The sequence below is a fragment of the Podarcis melisellensis genome, assembly GCF_964234715.1.
Source record: "Podarcis melisellensis genome assembly, chromosome: 14".
Lineage (NCBI taxonomy): Eukaryota > Metazoa > Chordata > Lepidosauria > Squamata > Lacertidae > Podarcis > Podarcis melisellensis.
Genome location: NC_138546.1, coordinates 2,905,486 through 2,928,117, shown reverse-complemented (window position 1 = coordinate 2,928,117; position 22,632 = coordinate 2,905,486). Strand labels below are relative to the sequence as shown.

At 39.9% G+C, this 22,632-nt stretch overlaps 2 protein-coding genes across 2 annotated transcripts in view; both read right to left on the bottom strand.

Moving 5' to 3' along the window:
- Window positions 1-22,632, bottom strand: part of CARD11 (caspase recruitment domain family member 11) — a 313,312-nt gene that overhangs the window by 137,480 nt on the left and 153,200 nt on the right. The gene's annotated exons all lie outside the window — the stretch shown is intronic.
- GNA12 (G protein subunit alpha 12) overlaps window positions 5,412-22,632 on the bottom strand; it is a 33,544-nt gene continuing 16,323 nt past the window's right edge. The window contains exons 3-4 of the mRNA XM_081889299.1: window positions 13,480-13,530; window positions 5,412-11,894 (exon numbers count right to left, since the gene is read on the bottom strand). Coding sequence (XP_081745425.1) covers window positions 11,325-11,894; window positions 13,480-13,530 — 621 coding nt within the window. The 3' untranslated portion in view covers window positions 5,412-11,324. The remainder of the gene's footprint in view (window positions 11,895-13,479; window positions 13,531-22,632) is intronic.

Here is a 22,632-nt window from a genome sequence, read left to right as displayed (position 1 = left end):
GTGTGCGTGTGTGTGTGATCTCTCTGTGTGTATGGGTGGTATTCAACTCAGTTTCACGCAGAGTCGATGTAACTTAGCCACATTCTTTAATTTCACTGGGTCTAATCTTGAGTAAAACTTAGGCTGAATAGGTGCACACACAATTTCACACCATGTTATCCCAGGGCTTAACTTGGCACACTGAAAATTTCCCCCATTGCTCAAGCAATCTGTGGATTCAATACAAATGAAGGAAGAACAGGAGAGTTTGTATCCCAGGCAAGCACAGGACATTTTGCTGTGTCAAGGGCAAGGTGGTTCCTCCACTCCTTCCATATACAGGAGATGCCCGGGTTGGCAGTTGAATCTTACTTCAACAGGACAGTTCCTCCACTGCACTACAAGGCTAGTTTGGGCACAGGGCAGGCCACGTGCTCCCTGCCACTTAGCATCTCCTGTCTGAAGCAGATGCCTCACTCCATGTAATGGTAGGGCCGGTGCTGTCTGTATCAAGAGCCTATTGCGTATTAAGAGCCAATGTGTTTTTCCTATACCCACTGCAGGTCAGCTCTGAAGAGTGAAGCAAAACACACAGGGTTAACAACCCCACATGATGTGACTTTGTTGGGAACTGTATCACTTGTGAGCAGACGGGACAAGGCCTTTTCTCCCTTAGGTGTTAGCTTTCTAATAGACAGCAGTTAGCTTTCTAATGGATAGGAGAAGTGTCACTGAACATGACCCTGTTGTAGCCATAAGGACATAAGAAGAGAGTGGCTGATAGTTCAGACCAGAGGCCTGTCTCATCCAGCATCTCACAGAGGTCTACCAGATGCCACAAGTAGGACTGGAGTGGGACAGCGTTCCCCACTTCTGATTCCCAGCAATTAGCATTTAGAGGCCTACTGCCTCCAACACTGGGTGTGGGTGTGTGTACATAGCCATAAGTATGTAGCCACTGAGAGCCTTATTCCCCATGAATTTGCCTAAAGCCCACCATCAGGTCAAAGGGGCAACACAGAAGGAAGACTAGGATGGCAATTAGGAAGAAGCGACAATAAGGGTCTTTACAAGACAACAGAGGGTTGTAAAGGGGCAGGGACAGTCCCCTTGGTTAGAGCGGATGTTTCAGGTTCTCAATGACTTTTGTTTATGAACATAGGAAGAGGCCTGACACTTAGACAGTGGCCTAACCCAACTCAGTATTGTCTGAAGTGAAGGACATGAGGCAGGAGTTGATAATGCAGGTGAGCTGCAAGCAAGCTGCCAGCCAGCTCTGTGGAGGCTCCTTTTATTGACACAAAATGCAAACCCAGGCAGATACATTTTTGGCTGTGACTTTTACACATCTTCCAGTCCCGAGGTAGGGAAGTACAAAGCTATTTTGGCACCTGTTTCCACCGCGTCATTTTCCCGTTGCACAGTGTATGATGAAGGAGACAAAGGTGTCAGAGACAAAGGTTGCAGACAGGACACTGCAGACTACTGAGACAGCAAAAGGTTAGACAGAGGGCAAGATGTTCAGACAGCTGTGGCCTTATCTGTGAGGGGGAGTGTGCTCTGCACCCAGCGATATTCCTACAATTGTCAACCCTGACTGGCAGCCTCTCGCCAGGCTTTCAGTCACAGAATATTCCCTCCCATCCCTACCTGGGAATCGAACTTGGGACCTTGCACTACAAAGTAAGTTGAGGAGGACCCCAGAGTCATCTGTGAAGTGCAAACATCGCAGCCGCTTCACTTTGATAACTATATGGCTGCAGTCTCTGCACATCACAACTTTTAAACTCATGAACCTGAAGGGATGTGTGTGTGTGTGTGTGTGTGTTTGGGAAACAAACCCTCTGCATTACATGGTAAGGTTTTCTGGCTTTAGTTTTCTTTTATTTATTTATTTAGAGTTCAGGTTCCTGAGTCAAACAGCTGAGTCCATTTGCAAGGAAGCATGAGGTGAATACCAAATGCTAGGCTACATTGCATGCTGGGAGCAGGAAAGAGTTCCAGTTGTTTCACTGGTTGGGCCACTTAGAACTACAAGCTGTGCACACACAGGGGTCTATTGTTATTCCGCATAATAGAGAAGAGGCCCTCCATCCTGAATTGGGAGCCTGCCTGCTGAATTATGGCAATGCTGCCGAGTCACAGCCTACTTCAGGGGGGGGAGCACTTTGTAAATGACTTCAAAGTGAAAAAGGTCCACTTGCCCCTCAGCAGCCTTGAATCCAAGAACCAGACAACTAAGAGTTATACATCAGTGGCAGCAATCCAGTCCTTGCCAGGCAAAGCTCATTCTGCTGGCATCCCTGCTGCAGATGGCTTTTGACAATTTCAAGCATTGGGAAATGAGGTGCTTCACAATAATCCACTCTGTGCGTTCATGCAACCATTTGTAGGCTCTCAAACAGCTACATGGAGAGTGTGAATGCTGACAGGAAGCATTCAGCAAGTGGGTTGCAGAAATTGCTCTGTTCCTGCTTTTCAGGTCATTGTCTAAAATGGAACGACAACTGGAAGCCACATCTGACCCAAATGCCACCAGCTGGCACATAAGGGCCAAGTGAAAGTTGAGAAGAGGCGTAATGGCTGCAGCGGTAGAGTTTAGTGGCCTGCTCTTAATACAGGGTCTCCTAGTTCTACCTGGCCTAGGTCTCAAGTATCTGAAGGTTCCCCTCTCCCATTACCTGCCACCCTGCACACCTTAAGATCTGCAGGAGAGGCTCTGGTCACAGCTCTATCAACATTTGCAACTCATGGTGCCACAATGCACAACAGGGCTTCTCTTTTGTGGCACATTGGATCTGTAAGTCCCTGTCCTTAAAGATCCAGCTGATTCCCACACTGTCTGTTCTTAGGCATCATGTTAGACCTATTCATTTCCCCTGGCTTATGCATAATAATAATAATAATAATAATAATAATAATAATAATAATAATGTATACCCTGCCCATCTGGTTGGGTTTCCCCAGCCACTCTGGGCAGCTTCTAACAAAAGATTAAATATACATTAAAACATCAGTCATTAAAAAACTTCCCTAAACAGGGCTGCCTTCAGATGTCTTCTAAACATCAGATTGTTGTTTATTTCTCTGACATCTGATGGGAGGGTGTTCGACAGGGTGGACGCCACCACTGAGAAGACCCTTTGCCTGGTAAGAGATACATTGCTGCTGGATTATCTGATTTTCCTATTTCTTGATATTTTGGAATCAGAAAGGCAGAATATCCCCCCAAAAGAATAGACTCTCCTCAGCATGCCCAATAGCCAGGGATAAGAAGAGTTGTAACCCAGTAACATTTGGAGAGCCACCCTTGTATTAATGCTCGTTGCTGAGTAGAGGCCTAAAGCACCCTGGAAATCTTGTTCCAACGTTGCTGGTCTGGACTGACTGGCTTCCTCACCCTTTCTCTCCCATTACTTTGCTTACGTAGGTTGTGCTACATCCTCTATGTGGCAGCATCAGTCCTAGCCAAACTTTGTTCTGGTTACTCACAGAGCTAACACTGAAAAAGAAAGTGAGATGGCAAGGTAGAAAGTTTCTCAAGTCTCCCAGTCCTTTAAGACCCCAGTGAATACATTCAGCTGTACACGAGGAACCTACTCACCCTGCAATTGGATGGTACAGGTTGTTCACGGTGGGGAAAACTCAGGCGGTAGAATAAGGTGGAATCTGCACCACTGTGTTCATGTCACCATCAAGTGATTTTCCCCCCAAGATGTGCAACAGGTAATGTTGTGAAAATTCTAGCTACTCATTTGGAAGACGTTTTTAGCTGCTTTAGCTGAGTTTTCTTGGGTCCCTTCCAACTTTAAGATTCTACAATTTCCGTACATTTTCCTCCACAAAAGTGTCATGAACAGAGCAAGGAGTAATGTATGAAGAAGCGTACAGTGTACAGTGAAAAGCCATGACTGACATCAAGGAAAGGGAGGCAGATGTAAATCATGTTGCTATTATTGGATGGTGTGCAGCAGAAGAGAAATGACTTAACAGGTGCCATCAACTAAGTGCAACTGCAGCCTTAAATCCATGGCGCAGAATGAAATGCCTCTAAAGAGGAAGGGCTTCTGGCTACCCTCCTTGCATCTGCTGAGGTTCCCTGTCCACTCACTATTTTTTAAAAGTGCTTAAACTTTGTTGTTGCTGTTGTTTTAGGGAGTGTTTTGTCTGGTTCTGTGTATTTGGGTGGTGCTTTGTCTTTTGCTGAGACCACGAGTACCAACAACTTCTTTACACATGTAATGGATATTTTGTGGTACTCACAACCATTTTAGATTTCTAAATGTGCTTCCCCAAACCAAGCCCAAAAGGGAGTCCCAATTTACTGCACGTGTCAAAGTCTTTTACCTTCTCTATTTCTAAGAGAAAGTGTCATGGCTGTAGCACATCTTCAATGAGCTCCTGGAACCCCTGTTGAATACCAGTGACATACAACACTATCTCTGCATTTCATTTTTAAAATATGCGCTTTGAAAACAACATTTTGCCTCCGAAAGACAGATAAGTGTCAGAACCTGTGCTCATTTAACGTGTGTGCATTCAGCTTTATACACTTGGCAACAAACATTAATTTTTTTTTAAGGTAGTGAAAAGGGGGTGGACATCTGGGAAAGACGACTTTGGTAATCCTGCCCTCTGGGAATGACCACTGGAAGGAGTGCGGTAAGAAGAAACACCATGGTACACCCGCAGTAGCACAACTGGGTGCCTTCAGCTGCCCCAGATGCAAGAAAACATGTCTCTCCCGTATCTTTCTCTACAGCCACAGCAGGCACTGTAACGCTCCAATTTTTTGACTTCCTCCTGAAGGCGCACACTTGCATTGTCTCCCAAGACAGATGGATGCCAACCAATCCCACCCACCACTGATCATAGTATGTTTGGCTATACATAGGTTTGGCCTTATGCGCTAGTAACCCCAGCGTTGAGAGTTCTCTGTATATAATTCCAAGAACTCACTGCCTATTTATTGTATCTGATGAAGTAGACTATTGCTACAAAATCTCATACCACAACATATTAAACTTTGAGATGCCATATACAGAAAGTTACTGCTGTAATGAACTGTTGCTCTTCTGGAATTCTTTAAAGCAGCAACTAGATTTATGAAGGAGCCAACAGTAACACAGCCGTACTAACAGGCCAGCTCTTCCACTTCCTCAAAAATAACCAGCTAAGCCAAACCTCCTTTAACCATTGCCTAAATGGCCTCATCCTTCCTCTTTCCCCCTGAACCCACTTCATTTTTTGGCTGCCTCACACATTTGCTTCTGGCAAAAGGAGGTGTCTTAGACGCAGTGTTGCCTGCCAGTTTCTGTGAAAGTAAGATGCGGCTCAGGGACTGCTGGTTGCTGACCCCGTATTATAGCGTACATGACCACTGCTGTTCTCTAACAGAACTTAAATTATTTTACAGACACTTCACTGGAAAGTACAGTAACAAGTCACATTTTAATAGATTTACAAAATTCATATATACAAAACAGTAAGCTAATTCAAAGCTATAATACACATTTTTACACCACATTTTAAAAATCTAATACACAGCTTTCATAAGCTGATGCTATCACAGCAAAATAGGTCACAAAGAATTATACTCTTTTAGTGCTTACAAAAGACCAGGGTTGTTTTTAAGCACACAATTAAAAAATATTACCAGTATGAATTATGGCACTTTCATCACAACTTATTTTAAAATTTGTCACCTTTCAACAATAATTAAGCTTTTTTTGCTCAAGTTAAAAGATTAAGGCAAGCACAGGCCTTTTCTGTCCACAATGCTCAATTTTCTGATGATTCACTACACTATACAAGCTCTAGGGCAATATTCTATATGCGCCACCGAGCATGGAATACTGCCCTAGAGCTGGTATGGTGCAGTGGCCAATTGTGAGCAAGAAACCAAGCATTCATCATGTCAGTTGTGCTTCACTAGTAGCTGTAGGCAAACCACTACTATGTCTGCAATATGGGTATAAAACTAGCCTACTCGTGCAAATATGTGGAATATAGATGAAGCACCACTTGAAAAGGAAGACATTTCTGAAATCACTTTTCAGGTATAATGTCAACACTAGGCAGCATTTTTGTCAGTTCCCTATTTAATTTTTTCAATTATTCTGCTCCCAACTTTTGACCTAAAGCCCCCAAGATAGTGAACAGAAAACAAACACAAACTTGGATTTATGCTGCTTTCTTCAGCCACCAACCAGGGAAAGGAACCAGATGAAATTGTCCCCAAGCAGATCAGTTGCAGCATGGCCACTCTCTATTGCTCTTATGTATAATCTCTACCAATAAGAACCCAATAACATGCTATGGGCCAGGTGTGCTAAGGAAAATCTTTGGAGAACTCTTGAGGTAGTCTGGGGAAGAACTCCCTTGTGATGTAGTTGTTGCTGGGCTAAATCATCCGGGTTGGTAGAACAGATGTTTGGGCCCACATGAGAGATCCTGGAAGTACTAATCAAGCAAGCCAGGACCAGCCTTCCTCCCCTCTCCAGCATGTTAGGTTTGTGTGTGCAGGTAGACTTTTATGTGGAAATCATTCAAACATTTGATTACCCACATTCCCCAGTAGTACAAACTATGCATCTGTTTCAGCTCTTACAGTGCTTCTAGAAAGTAGATTTTGTAATGTTTAGGTTGGTCCTAATAAGGGTTTTGTCATACTGTTGCTTCTGTGTTGTTGTTTCTTAACCTAGTGTACGAACACAGCTACCTATATTTTTGAATGCTTCCAAGAAAGTATTCAGGTTGTATTTTGACAAGGGAATGGAATTTTACCATTGTGGAACAACCACTGAAAATACCATTCTGTGTGCCTTTGCAGTTTGAATTTGGCACATAAATCATGAGAACAGTCTTGCTTGATCTGAAAGTACACAATGGAGTAAAATAAGGAACAGTCTTTTAAGGTATGAGGGCCCCAAATGCTAAAGGCTTGATTTTGTTGGTTTTGAAGAGGATACTTGCTTGCCTTTTAGAACATTTATTAGACCTTCTGCATAGCCAAAGCCTCTCAAGAGCACACTGCAAGAAACCTGAATTTGCATGTCCCAGTTATAAACAAACAGGCAGGCTAGGGAAAAAAAAAAGATTTATGTGTGTGCCAATAGCTACAGTAGTGCCAATAGGTTGTTTTAATATGCTGCCAAATCCTCACTCTGGGGGAAAGCATACAGGCTCTTCATTGGTGGCTTTTGTTTCAATGCATTTTGTTTCAATACGCACACTGTTAATGCTTAAGCAGCACTGTTTGAAAGTCTAGAAACTAGATCCCTCTCCAAATCTCTCCCTCCCAACAAAAAACCCCATCAAAAAAGAGCTCATAAAAAAAAACCAACCCTCGAGAGTCGGTATAAAACTATGGGAGGTTTGCTAAATCCTAGGTAACTTGCTGGCTCATTGATAAGGGTTCTTTAAATCAGTGAAATGAATTGGTGGCAGAAGTAGAAACATCTACCATATCCACAGAAGTGGCGGTATTTTAGTCACTATCCCAGAGGCCACAGAAAGTCTTTTTTAATGGGCCTCAAACTTGCCAAGTATGGTAATCTCTGTTCATCACTTATAAATTTTTGTGGATGGCAGAATGCTACTCTTTATTTTGGATAACACAGCTGCTACGTTGATAAACTCAAGAGTCAGTTTCAACAATATTCTGTTATGCTAACATGGTAAATTCTGCTCATGTGCACAGTCCATTTGAATATGCAGTGTGTGCATAGTATAACATAGGAACTGTGAACTCATGCCAACTTGCAGCTTCCATTTCATGAAAAATGATTTCCCGCCGGCTAGTCCTTGCTCCTGGAGAGTTTATATAAAAACAAGCAGATTTTCAGCAGAAAGTCTACTTCCACCTGTGTGTGCACATGCATGTAAATACATACATATGCACACACACACCCTGTTAAAGACATGAGGGGGTGATCCTCTTTGTCCATGGCTAAAAACACCAAATGCACAATATACATTATTTACAGCAAAACTTCATCTGACAAATGAGAAGCTGAAGCCGAAGCCTGTTTGGTATGTAATATGCCAAAGCATAAGTTCAAGGCCTGTAATAGACTGTCTGATGTGTAACCCATTTCCCAGCTTAAAAGTATCATTACATCAAGTATTCCAACAACAAATCTTTCCTCTCCCTGCTAATTGTACTTAGGACAAAATGTTCTCAAGGGTTACAATTAAAGGCAAATGTCTTGTGGCTTTGGCAAGAGGAAGAAAGAGCGGGTAATTCAATGGTTGCAGAGCACCCAATACTACTGTACTGGATTGCAAAAAAAGATTTTGAATTCAAAGCAAACTATTGAAACACAGTATATGAGCAGTGCTATGATTAGAAAAGAGGTTTCCCTTATCTGTGTGAAGCTATACTGTTAAAAGATACTTTTAGGATTCCAACTAGTTATTTAAACCAGACTGCACTGTAATCCTGAAATTGTTAAAACATCCTGCCTGTTAGATGCTAAGCTTCTACTACAATGTTAATCACAAGAATTATATCAGTGTGTGATCATGACCAAGGCGTGCAGCTGAAGGGATGAGAAACTGGAGAACTAGAGCTAACAGCATCTTAAATGGCAAAATAAATTGGCTGAAAAATGGATTAGGTTGAACTTGATTTTGACTGCAATCCTAATCTCCATTTACTGGGAAGCAACTCCCACTGAATTCAATTGGGTTTACTGCTAGGTAGACATAGTTTAGGATTGCAGCCTTAATCTGGCTACCAAAATCTTTATGGTAAGTTTGCTTCCATCATACCAAAAGATAACTATCTGATACCAAAGGAACACAGTAATATAATACATTTTACATGCAAATACTACGGTAGCCATACAGAAAAAGAAATACAGTACACGACTAGGCAGAGTTGTAAGAAAAAGAACAATTTGAGAACTGCAGCATATTATTTCTAAGTTTTTATTTTAAAACGCAAGTGGTGGCATAGTTCAGATTGTTATAAATGGGTTTGTGCTACTCCCTGCCACTTAAGGGCAAAGAAAAGTTAAAAGGTAAAACCGAGGCACTTTGGGGTAGAAAATACATAAAGTTCAATTTTTTAATTGAATAGTCAAGGCTCCTTCTAGATTGTATATTACTGCTAAGGAAGCAAATTAAAATACTGTGACCAGAATACATAAGAGCTACTTATGAATGCCATGGGTTGTGAACATGTCTAATGGAAATTTTCTCCTTTAAAAGCAGGTGCATATTCCACATCACAAACTGTTCTTGAAACTTCTCATGTCAAGATAGCTATTTGAGAAACACAAATCAAACATCTTTTTAGGCATGTGGAATTTCAATTTTCAAAAGAGACATCAATGAAGAAACCCAATGAATAGAAATCGGCAATCATAGCTGAGATGCATTCCCCTTAACCCTTGAATAGCCATTCATAGCCTGCAAAATTATTCAACACTTTAGCGTACTCATGGCAAAATTGCAATATTGTTTTCTTTTCTAGAAGCAGATATGAAAATAGTAAAATAATTGGTCCTAGAAAGTAAGACAAGTGTCACTAGAAAGTCTCCAAATGTAATTTCATCTCAAAAGGTTGAAATGTCTGCAGTCACTATGTGGTTGTTGTCTTACTGAAATTTTAGTTTTAGATAAAAAGTAGGAGACAAACTCTTTCTTAATTTCCAAAACTTAGCTTGATTTTGCACAAACATCACTACAAGAGTGGAAAATTTCTGGTTCAAAGTAGGGTACACCACACAAAAACATGCTTATATAAATGTGAGTAATCCCCACAGGGAGAGAAAAAAATCCTGGAATTTGTCCAAGCAGAAGTCATGAGAGATTTGTTTTAGTTTGCTGTTATTGGTGGCATTTATACCTGGAGTTTTGCCTACTGTGTAAGACATGATTGTCCCCGAGGGGCATAAGCTACAGCATTCTGATATCATGATACAGGAAAGAATAAGCCCTTTATAATTTGATATGACAAGTATGGTACCAAAAGTATGGTAAACATTTCTTATGTTTAAGAAGATCCCTGAATAAAGTCTATAGCACTGAAAATGTAGGGTTTAGTGTAGTTAATACATACCTCATATCAGACAGAGTGTGAAACATCAGTACACACAAAATAGGCACCCATAGTTAAATTCAACACTTTAGAATTAAAAAGGAAGTTCACATCAACATTATTCACAGCCTCCTGCAAATTCACATGTACTCTGTAGTAGCCTTAAAGGGGCAACTTTAAACTTGACATTTTACAATATTTTAAGTGTATAATATATAACCTAGTAAATTCATACAGCAACAATTAAGGATTAGTTCAAAGCAGAGCTCTTCTTTCCAAACTCAGTGCAGCTGTAAAGTGGAAACCTCAAGAGCATTTGGCTTTAGCACTGTGAGCAGCCTCTGCTTACCAAACATTTGGCTAAGGAATAGTATTAGCTTCCCTTTTATGAGAACGCCCATAATATGTCTCATACATAATATTCTGTCAAGAGAAAGTTTTCATATAGTTCCAACTATAGGTTTGAAAACAGAGTTAATGTCTCAGCAGAGCATCTGTGTGAGCTCCAGCCTCATGCTATATGAAAAGTAAAATAAAAAGAAAACAAAAGTCTTCTTTTCCATGATGCAATAAACACTGTAACATGTAGTGCAAAGTACAGCCCTGTGCTACACCAACCCAGGTCTTGGATTTCTGCCCCCTTTCAGGCCAATTGCTAAAATGAAATTCACTAGTGTGGCCAGCCAAGTTCAATTTACAGTTGTAAACTTCGACAAGAGGGAAACTGTAGAGAGTCTCAAAGAAGAGCTGGATAATCATTTTGGCAAGCACAGTCTGGTTACTGGCAAACAATTTTGCGTACACCAAACCTAGATATTGACATATTGCAATGTATTCTCCAAATAGAAGTATCAATGAACTTACTAGATTTGTTAATTCAGCACCCAAAGCAAGTGAGGCAGACAGGCTTTACAACCAACAAACTCTCTTGCACAATGACAGTGGATTAAAAAACACAAAATGTCTTTACGTAATTTTTCCAACTTAGAATTATCTTTTCAAAAGGCAGAAGGCAATAATTTTATTCAGAGTTCAAAAGAAGGCACTGCACTTGCAATTTACTACTTTCAGTAGTTTTTGTTTGTTTGTTTGTTTGTTTAGTTAAGTGATACAGTAGCTAGCTTGAGCTCTCACAATCCTTCTGCTTGTTGCTCCTCCATTGGGACTGGCTATTTTGCAGCTTCCTTGAGCCAAGTAACAGCCTGGATCTTTTTTTAAAAAATCCATCGTATAGGCTATAAAGGTTGGGCCTTCAACTAGGCTAGGTTTCAATAGACAGTTTTCCTTCAGTTTTCCTTCACTGCAACATAATATCCTTAAGGTTTTCCTGAAGGATTGTATCCTTCACAGCATGGAACACAAAGCGGATGTTTTCAGTGTCTATGGCTGTGGTGAAATGATGGAAGAGGGGTTTACTGCGATTCCGCCGCTTTCTGTCAAAACACTGTACCAGGTAACGCTGAACATCTTCCAGCCGGTGAGGATCACCCCTGAAGTCTGAGAAATACTTCTTAATGCTGACATTCTTCACTTTCTCCACAAGTAGGTCCATTTTGTTAAGGAAGAGAATGATGGAGACATTAAAAAAGAGCTTGTTGTTGACAATGGTTTCAAAGATGTTCATAGATTCAACTAGTCTATTTGTGCGTCTATCTTCCATAAGGACCTGATCATATTCACTTGAGGAGACCATGAATAGTATAGATGTTATCCCATCAAAACACTGAAACCATTTTTGGCGTTGAGACCGCTGTCCACCCACATCGACCATTTTGAAAGGAATCTTCTTGATGATAAAGTCATGCTCCACAATCCCCTTGGTAGCTTTTCTAGCCAGCAAGATGTCTTGCTTACTGGGAAAATAGTTCTGCAGAAAGAGACATGGAGGCAGGGAAAATATCAAAATGGATCAACAGCTGCTTCCATTGAAAGAGGGTAGAGATACACTGAGTCAGGGTAGTGACCAGAGGGGTAAAGGAAGGAGAGAAGAAACTAAAGATCAATCTTAAACAACCTGCTCAGCTGAAAATGTGAGTTGAGTCAAGTTCTGTAAGTGAACAACTCACCTTCATTTAAGCTATTTTCATTATATCTAGTTGGTTGTGTGAACTGGCTGTAAACCAATTCAATTTGAAGTAACAAACTGAGTAGTTTACAAGACTCCTCAGTATCATGAACGTATCCTTTGAAATTCTGTGTACCATCCTTACAACATATGCAATAAAAACTGGGGTTTCTGACAGCCTGCAACATGCAAGTTTCACTGTTGCTGGCCCTGGCCAAGTCTCACTGCCACTACATCCAAAGTAAAATGATGTGGTATGTTTAACAATTTTGCAACGAATTGAGCAACAATGCAGACCTATCTTTGTTCCACCTCTCTCTGTCTCAAACATAGAGCCAATTCCTAGGGGCCAAGGTCATGTTGGCCCCCCTGCACTGCACCATGTGACTGATCAGGGAGAGCGGGGCTTATCTGCCCCAAATATTTTATTCAAGTTGGCACCTCTGATATGAACAGTGGGTAGAGGGAAGCATCCCTCTTCCCTGAAAATGATACTGCGGAGGTCATTATTATCTAAGAAATTGTTAGAATCACATTTTGCCAGACAAAGGCTCCACCTCGTGCCCATGTGCATTAAGAGTGCTGTGTGTACTTTAATGTAAGTCTGACTTGCTGACAGTTCCATACAATTCATATCCCATTTGGGAATTATTCAGTTGCCTATATTCACATACTGTCACACAAACAACCTTTTTGTCTTAATACTTCATATTGAAAGTATTAAGAAAAAAAGGTTGTTTGTGCGACAGTATATGAATATAAGCAATTGCATAATTCCCAAATGGGATATGAATTGTACTAACTACTTTATGTACAATATTCTTTTTTAGGGGGTGGGGTGTAAACTTTATTCACTTAGGAACAGTTGCCTTTCACCACAGAGTAGATAGAACTGGAAAAAGTGACTGTTCCCAAACTGTGGTCAGTGAATTTACCGGTGTTAGGCGAGCTTCATTCAGTTATCTAGATTTGTGGTTGAAATGGGAGATGGCACATCAATTGCACTGAATATACATATTATTTTTAATTGCATTTTTATTTATTTTACTGTATTACTATTTGAATTTTATGGAATTAATTTGCTACCACAGGCAGAAAAATAATTAAGTACCGGTAGTTCACAAACACCTGCAATTTTCAAATCGTCCTGGGGTGGGGGGAATTTGGGAACCACTGAGTTAAAGGGTGGTTGAGGAAGACAGTAAGCAGAGTTTAGTTCTGCTCAGTGATTCTCCATTTAGTTCTGCATTTTCTACACTGTGCATTTGTACAGTTTTTGGTTTTCTTCAAGGCCATATGGTTTGAGCATATCAGACAAAGAACATAAAAAGGCACAATGCATTAAGTACTGGAGGACAGAATGGGGCAAAGAAAAAGTAAATCTCACCAATTGGCCAATCCGGTCCAAATTATCCAGAAAATATTTCACCGATTCACCCTGTTGAGAGAAGAGGACATTTGCAGCTAATTTCTGGAACTGGGGTTTACAAAGCCAAAACCATGTTTAAAGAGGGGAAAAAACCTTCACTGTACAGAAGCAATATATTGTATTATCCTTGATAATCTTTGAAAACAAGTTTGAAAAGACTAGCATGTGGAAACACATAATGCCAAGTAGCGTAGCCTTCCAACAAAATATAGCTCAGTCCAGTCATTTCCAATCTGAAAAGGGTATACAGCCTTTACATGGTTTCCAGTTAAGGCCATCACATGCATCTGAAAATCCTGATCTAGTTCCTTCATGTCCAGAAGCAGGTCCTCCAGGAAATACCTTCCAGATTACTCTGAAGCAACCATACAGGAAGAGTAAGAACAGGGATGGCATGTCAAAACCTGCTGCTTCAGAGAAACTGGGACTTGGACAATCTAGCAAGTTTCCTTTCACCCTTGAGATACAAAATGTTTCTGATTCTAAGCTAATAGCAGCAATGAATGCTAGAGAGAAAGGAAGCCCTAGTTCAGCAGTCTTTTTTTTAAAAGTCCCCAAAACTTAATTTTTATTATTCTATTTTAAAGAATTAAGCTGCTCCATTATCAATAGTGTTTGCTTTGTGGTACACAATATTATATTCTCATTAATATTCCTGTTCCTCCTACCCAAAGAGTTAAACACAAAAGGTTGGGTGATTACTTTTTGCACTGCTATATATCCTATGCTGTATATCCTCTGACTCAATCTTGCCAACTGGGACCACATAGGAGGTGCTGTTCCCATTGTTGAGCAGCAGCCATGAGTCACTGCACAACTGGGAATTGGAAAATCCAAAACTATGAGCAGCAGGGCCTGAAATAGGCCAGGTCCCACATTTCAACATTACTTTGAGCTTCATATCTTGTTCTTTGGATATTTCTGGCTTATATTGTAGAGCTTCTTCCTGCTTTGGTCTTAAAAGAGAGGACTGTGGGGACTCCTGTGTCATTTTCATTTGTGACACTTAACAAGTTAACAAGAAACAGAGGGCCTTGCTTAGTGCATTGACATTTGGAGCAGCCACTTTGGAAAGAGTCTGCATGCAAAAGCACCTAAACAACAACTTGTTTGGTGTTAAGACGTTTGATGTTAAGACATGATACGATGCACGGCTTACCAAACTGTGTGTCACGACACGTTTGTGAGTCGGCTGCAGTGTGTATGTGTGTTGCACAAATGCTGCTTAATTTGATAGTAAAACTGAATTACTGTGCAATGTGTCACCAACATGAAAAGTTTGGAAAGCTCTGATGTAATGTATACACAATTTTTAGTTGTGTATAAAGAAATTGGCATCAGTAGGACTTCATTTCTTCATGGATTTAGCACTCATGAGATATGAACTCCATATGAGGTCTCCCAGGGACAAAGCCAACTTAATTTGTTGTTGTCAGATGAAGCACAGGCACCAACTGCAGAAATTTCACACTTGAAGCTTTAGCTAGGTGTTCAGCAACCTTCTTCTTTTTTTTAAAAAAAGTGTTAACAGTTCTGATATTTTTCTACAAGTAATCTAAAAGCTTCCCTCTAGTTAATTTATTCTAGAAATAAGAAATTAGATAAGAAATTAGATCATTTGGTCTACTTTTGCTAGCCCATTAACCTTTTGCTTTTCCCAGGACAAAGGATTAATTTAGTCTTCCTGATTATGGTTCTATGAAGCCCAGTTCCTAAATTTAGTTCACAGTTTAAGGTTAAATCTAGACAAGGAGTTACAAAAAAGAGCATCTGTAAAAGTTCCAGATACATGTATTTTATTTAAAAAAGCATTTCTAACCACTCCATCTTTAAAAAAAATCTCTAAGTAGTCTACAATATATATACAATATATAAATAATATCCATTAGTACAAAAAGATAAGCTAAAACCAACAATTTTTAAAGCATCCTTCTGTCTGAAGTGCCTCCAGGGGTGAAGTCAAACCGCTGTGTTAGCTGCGACAGTGGGATATTTTCTTTCTAATCTTACAGGAACAAGAGCTTCATTTTCACTGGCTGCCTCACAGTTCCCAAAGTACAGAAATATAGTTTATGACAGTGGTCCTCAACTGTCTTTTTCTCTGCACCACACTTTCAGAATAAAAATTTGCTTTGCAACACACCCCAATTTTTTTATTGATAAGAAAAACACTGGAAAACAAAAAGAAACACCACCTATCATTGCTTGATATTTTTCCATATTCTGCAAATTAAAATATTTTTTGATAGTAAGCTATACTACATTATACTACACTGAAATGTTTAAATGTTTCTTGAATATTTCTGCCATACTTGCTATCTTCAAGTGCCATCCTTTCAGAGCCACTGGCTTATGAGTACAGTGGTACCTTGTGTTACATACTAAATCTGTTCTGGACGTTTGTTTGTAACCGGAAACCGCTCGCAACATGAGGCACACTTTTGCTAATGGCGCCTCCCGCTGCTGCTGTCCCTCCAGAGCACGTCTTCTGCTTGCACCCTGGGGCAAAGTTCGCAACAAGGGGCATCTACTTCTGGGTTAGCGGAATGTGTAACCCACAGCATTCATAAGGGGGGCAGTACGTAACACAAGGTACCATGTATGTGGGACTCTCAACACCAATGCTGCTAAATCAAATTTAATATGCAGGCAGACCTCTACCTAAAGCAGAGATGGGGAACCTTTTTGATCCTATGGGCCAGATCAGAACTCCACTCCCCACATATTACCTGGGGAGTTTAATCCTGCTTTCTGCAGTGATCTGCTGTACAACCAGCTGCAACTCTATCTGCTGCACACCTGATGCCACATATGCCAACAAGTGGATGTGGATTTTGGAAAACCTCCTCCCTTACAAATGGGGAGGCCTGGTGGGCCAAATGTGGCCCAAGGCTGGACATTCCTCACTCCTGACACAAATGATATGCCCGTAATATAAATGACAGTGACACAAAATCAATACCACAGCACTAGCACCTAGGACAAGTGAGAGATGAGTGTCCAATATCTTCAAAGCAATAACTATAGTTGAATTAATTTCTAGTCAAGTGAAACAATGTATGAGTGAGCTCCACTGTTTATATACGAGGTGCTCAAATTTCAAGTTATCTCTAATAATTTTAATGTTGCCAAGCAATCATTTATTATATAAACAGAGTGTGGATATAATAACATGTCCTAAGGTGAGCAAGTATTTCAAGATTTAGGGTGTTTTGAAACACAAGTACAGTGGTGCCTTGGGTTACAAACACTTCAGGTTACAAACTCCGCTAACCAGGAAGTGGTTGCTCCAGGTTAAGAAGTTTGCCCCAGGATGAGAACGGAAATCGCACGCCAGCGATGCAGCGGCAGCAGGACGCCCCATTAGCAAAAGCACGCCTCAGGTTAAGAACCATTTCAGGTTAAGAACAGACCTCTGGAATGAATTAAATTCTTAACCCGAGGTACCACTATAGTGACAGGCATAGATTAATATTAAAGAGTTTTATAATTGTAAAACCAGGGGCATGGAACCTGTGATTCTCTAGAACTGTTGGACTCCAATTTCCAGTAGCCCTAGCCAGCATGGCCAATGGCCAGTAAAGATGGGAGTTGTAGCCCAGCAACATCAGGGGTTGGGCATAGATTCCCAACCCCTGTTACAGATACAACCTGTGAATTACAGTCCACTGGCAATATTTGTAACTCCGATAAAAGCAAATATTCCCCATCCAGTTCCGCAAGTTGGGCAAGAGTATAAATCCTACGTTCAGTTCATTTCCCCCCAAAGGAGACATTGATCTGGAATGTTTTAAGTTTGGGCTGCATCAGATAACTGAGCCGATTCTTACGAATTTGTAAGTGTAAAGAATAACATCAGTTTCACACTGTTGTCTCATAAGATTCACAGTATTAACACTCGCATTAAAAACCAAGTAGTTAACACAGTATGCTTCATATGTGTTAAGTGATATTTTAGAGGAAGTACTAATCTAGAAACCTCTGCACAATAATGGAAATACAAACTTTAAACTGTCTCAATGCCTCTGAAAAATAGTCGGGATTACTATATACAGAAGGCCAGGAAACTTTATAACAGTTTATAACTGATAGCACATTTGTAAAAGGAGCTAGAATTTTATTAATGTAGCAATGACATCTTTAAAAAAGGAGAGTAAGGCAAAGATCATTTTGCTAGAATGACAATCCTAGTAGCATCAATGCAGTTCAGTGAAGTAGTGCATTGTTCTCTTCAAATACTCTACCAAAAATGTAAGATAAATTCACAAGTGGTCATACATAATGGTTTAGGTGTATGAACTTGCTTAATTCACTTCAATGATATGTTGCTAAATTTTGATGACTACATCCATGTTACAGGTACTGAAAGAGCCAATGGGACGTAATGGAAACAGGCTAGGACAAGTTGAAGTTAATAGAATAGTAAACAACTTGCTCTGGGGCCCCTAACATCATTAACTGAGATAAAAGGACTGCCTTCAAAATAAAGCCCTAGCATGCAACTAAGCCACATAATACAGCTATTACTCTATGACTTAGATACTGAACTGCACAATCACATATGGATTAGTCTAGGACTGCAGTTATAGTCTCTAGGACTGAGAACAATAGCCCTGTTCTCAGAAGGCTAAAAGCTTTCACCTAGAGCTTTCCCTAAAAGGCAGGAGTACTGTATAATGAAGAATTTGTACCACTAAGGTAACAACCAAACCTTGGAATACCTTCAGATTTTGCCTCTGTTAGCTATTGTTATACTTCTTTCCCCTGAAGGCTCTTGTGCAACCTGATGCCTGCATGATACCTAGTAGAGTTCCATGTGAATGCCCACCTCCTTCCATATTCTACCTTAAGACTATATGTGGTTTCTTTCTTCTTCTTTTATGCTTTATTAACCGTAGTTATATCCATACATCAAATATATTTTATAGTCTGTAGATCAAACTCATCAAAATAAAAATTCCAATAAAGAAGTATATATCTTCATAAATTTGACTATCCATCCTTCTCAACATCTTTTCACTCTAATAAACCTATTGCCTAAATTTATCAGCAAAATCATAATAAAATATTTATATGCATCTATGTATATATATCTATATCTATTTTAACCCATTTAACCTTTATTTACAGAACTTTGCAACATTTATTTTTAAAGCAACTCTTTAGAGGTTTCTAGTTATCAATGAACTCCTGTTTTTGCTTATCTTTAATCTTTTCCAAGAGACTATCTAGTTCAGCATATTCTACCAATTTTAGTAACCATTCTGATGTGATGGGGATTTGGTCGCTCTTCCAATGTTTTGCTGTAAGTACTCTCGCAGAAGCGGTGGCATACGGAAAGACTTTCCTTATCTTCCTATATAGATCTGGTCCTGTAATACCCAATAAAACTGATTCTGTTTTTTGGGGGGAAGGATGCATTTAACATTATTTGAAGCTGAGTATGCATGCCATTCCAGAAAGTTTTGATCTTTTTACAAACCCACCACATATGGGGCATGGCTCCACTTGATTCTCCGCATCTCCAACATATATTAGGGACACTTTTGTACATATTGGAGAGTTTAGAAGGGGTTAAATACCAGCGGTATTTCGAAGGTTCTCCCTTAATGTACAGCATGCCGTAAAGTTCCAATTTACTTTCCATGATTCAAAAAATTATTATGAACTTTAACCTTTCCGTAGCCCAGGTATGCATGTCAGCCGAATCTGTTGTTGTACCCCTCTAGGTCCAGCAAATCTGGATTTTTGAGTGTGCACCACTCCTTTAACCAGGTGAGACAGGCCGCCTCATAGTACATTCTTAGATCTGGCAGACTATTAGTTTCATGGCATTACCACCAGCCAAGTCCCTCCATTTTTGTGTTCATCTAATGTCTTCATCAGATCTGATTAAGAGTTCTGGAGTACTCAAAAAAATTGCATGCTATTGTCTGTCAGTATGCTTTTTGCTATATTTTTGTTTTTATCATTGATGTTTCATAATGTGTTTCTAATATTGTACACCACCCTTAGATCTTTTGATAAAGCATGGTATATAATTTGAATAAATAATAATAATAATAATAATAATGCCATAAAATTCATTTTAGACTTCTACTACTTATAGCTCTGAAGTAGTATTTTGAGCAGCCAAGCCATAAGTAAGGTAAGCTGTCACAATGTTAACACATAGTGTAGCCAACCCTGATGCATAAGGTATGCCTAGAAATCAAAGGTAAAATAAGCTTGATAATTTCTGTTCTTGTGGGAAAAGAGATAATCCTCTGGAATTTGTTATTTCTCAGCATTTTGACATTTTTATTCAGTTGAGATATTTTCGAAATAAAGAAGGGAACATTTTGGCTGATAAACCCATGAACCCATTTCTCTCAGTTGAACTAAAAGTAAAGCATCCAACAAAAGGTTGCTGAGAGGTTGCTGTTTCAGTAGAAGTGTTAAAACCAGTAAACTAATCCTTTTCCATCACCAGTGGCAGGAGCTGAACAGACCACATCTTAGCTACACAGAAAACACACACATATATATCTACTAAGTTCAAAGCTCATTTGCCTGTCTCACAGATATAATAAATAATAATAATAATAATAATAATAATAATAATAATAATAATAAATTTTATTTATATCCCGCCCTCCCCAGCCAAAGCTGGGCTCAGGGCGGCTAACAACAATCAAAATAGTTCAACATTCTAAAAACATTCATTATAAAATTAATTAAAATCAAATTAATGGCAACCATCAAGCCATACAGGTAACTGGAATGTCTCAGAAGAGATTGTTCAACAAGAGATACAATGAACATCTAGGCAAATGTCTCTAGGTGACAACTAAAAACACCACAATCAAGTTAACGAAACAGTATATGAAGAAACAGTATTCTGAAGAACTGTGTATACACATGAAAGCTCATACCTAGAAAGCTTATACTTAGTTGGTCTTTAAGGGACAATTCTCACAACAGAAAGTTTTAGGAAATGGGATCTTCCAATGAATGATATTGGGCCTGATGCTTTTAAATTTATTCATAAATCACCTGAACTTGCAAGTGATCAGTGTGATCAGCAAGTTAGCTGGTGACATCAGATTGTTCAGAGCAGTGAAAACACAAAGCGATGGCAAGGAGCTCCAAAAATATCCTTCAAACTGGATGAAAGAGCATTAAAATGGCAAAGACTATGCAATGTAAGAATGTGTGAAGTGATGCACATGGGAGGAAAACCTTAACCGCATGCAAACTAATGGGGTATGAACTGAGGATGACCAACCAAGAAAAATATATTGAGGGTCATGATGTGAAGACAGTTGCAATGTTTGTTTGTTTATTGTTTATTCATTAACTAACATATTGTTTTCAGGGGAACCTCCCAGAATGTTTCACATACAAATAGTTTTTAAAATAATAAGCATCAGGTAAAACTGCACCATGAAAAAACCAGAATAAGCCACACAAAGGGGATTCCCCCCCCAATATATATATATGATTGGCAGCTCTTCAGGCTGCTCTGCCTTCCCCTTTCCCCTATGAGCAAGACAGTCCTCCACTGTGGAAGTGAGAGGCCACCTCAGGTGGAATACTGGGAACTAGACAAGCTTGAAGGCTCACAGGCTTGAAGGCTATACTGTTTTGCAGCATAGAGACTTGCAGCGGGAAAATACTCGCTCATCAAAATAGTACAGCTGTCCAGACAATGCAACGCAAGATGTCCCTTTAAAAAATGGCACTGAAGACTGGCAAAACATCAGCACCCAAGCTGCAGCATTCCTTGGACTGGGATGCTACTGTTAGAGTTACTGAAGAGGGATGCAAAACATTAGCATTCCAGCACAAAACATGTTACGTAAAGCAATGGCAATCTATTAAAAACCATTTCTTCCTGGTAGACGTTTTCTAAGCTTTTTTGTCTGACTTAAATGAATAAATAGAGCTCAGTTAAGCAGCTTCTTTTAGTGATGTGGTAGGGCAAGTTACCCTCTCAGGATACATGCCTGAAGTTTGTTCAGGAGACAAGCCAAATGAAGCACAAGTCTGCCATAGTCTGAACTGCAGAAGTCAATGTTTGAAACAGAGAAAACATTTGAAAGGTGTCAGTAAATTACTACTCAAAGCAACACTTTCCATATTCTCAAAAAGAACACCTTGAAGATTGTTTCCGGAAACTTTTTTTTTTATGGAAGGAGGAGAGAGAGAGACGCATTAAAACAAATAGTCAAGTCAGCTACTTCACACAGCCTCTTTTCTTTAAACATAACTGCCAACTAGAAAAAAGAAATTATCTTCCTTTTATAATACACAGTCTAGGTGAAAAAATGGATTCATAGCTGTAGATTTTTTATTTGTGAAACTTGTGACTACAGACATTTTCACATAAAGCCTTTTTTCCCTTTAACTGAAAAAGACTGAAGTTTCACATGCACCGATTCACATCAGTGGTCCATCTTCTGTCACCTTCAGCAGAACAGTGGCTCTTCAGAGTTTAGATAAGAAGGTTTCCCTGGTTTGGTTACTGGAGTTAGAAGTTTGGGACTCAACAGAGTGAAAAATTTGTAGATTTTGACTGCCTGGGGAGCTGAACAGTTGATGCTGATGTCGAAGCGTTTTTTAAGGCTTGGGTCTCTCTCCCCTAACCCCTTCATCTCCCCCCCCCCACCGCTACACTTCAACAACTAACTATGACCCCCCCCCCTTGAATAAACGTCACACTTGTCCCAGAAAATATTACTGAGGTGGTTTATAAACTGCTTTTTTGCCAGCCTGAACAATACCACTTTTTAGGGAAGCAGAGTTGTGTTCATGCACTAATGCTCTCATTTACGGTATCTGCACAATAGGGAAATGACCAGAAAACACCTACAAGATGAGGAACAGGAATTAATGGACAGTCCTATCACCCTGGAAGAAATAGATACGATCCTCGAAAACCTGAAACCACACAAAGCCCCAGGCCCAGATGGCTTTACAGCAGAATTCTACAAGAAATTCAAAGAACCCCTAATGCCCTACATCACCCGCCTATTGAATGACATTATAAAAGGGGGCGCCATTCCTAAAACCTGGACCTCCTCCAAGATAGTCTCTATCCCAAAACCACTCAAAGACAGCCTCAAAGTA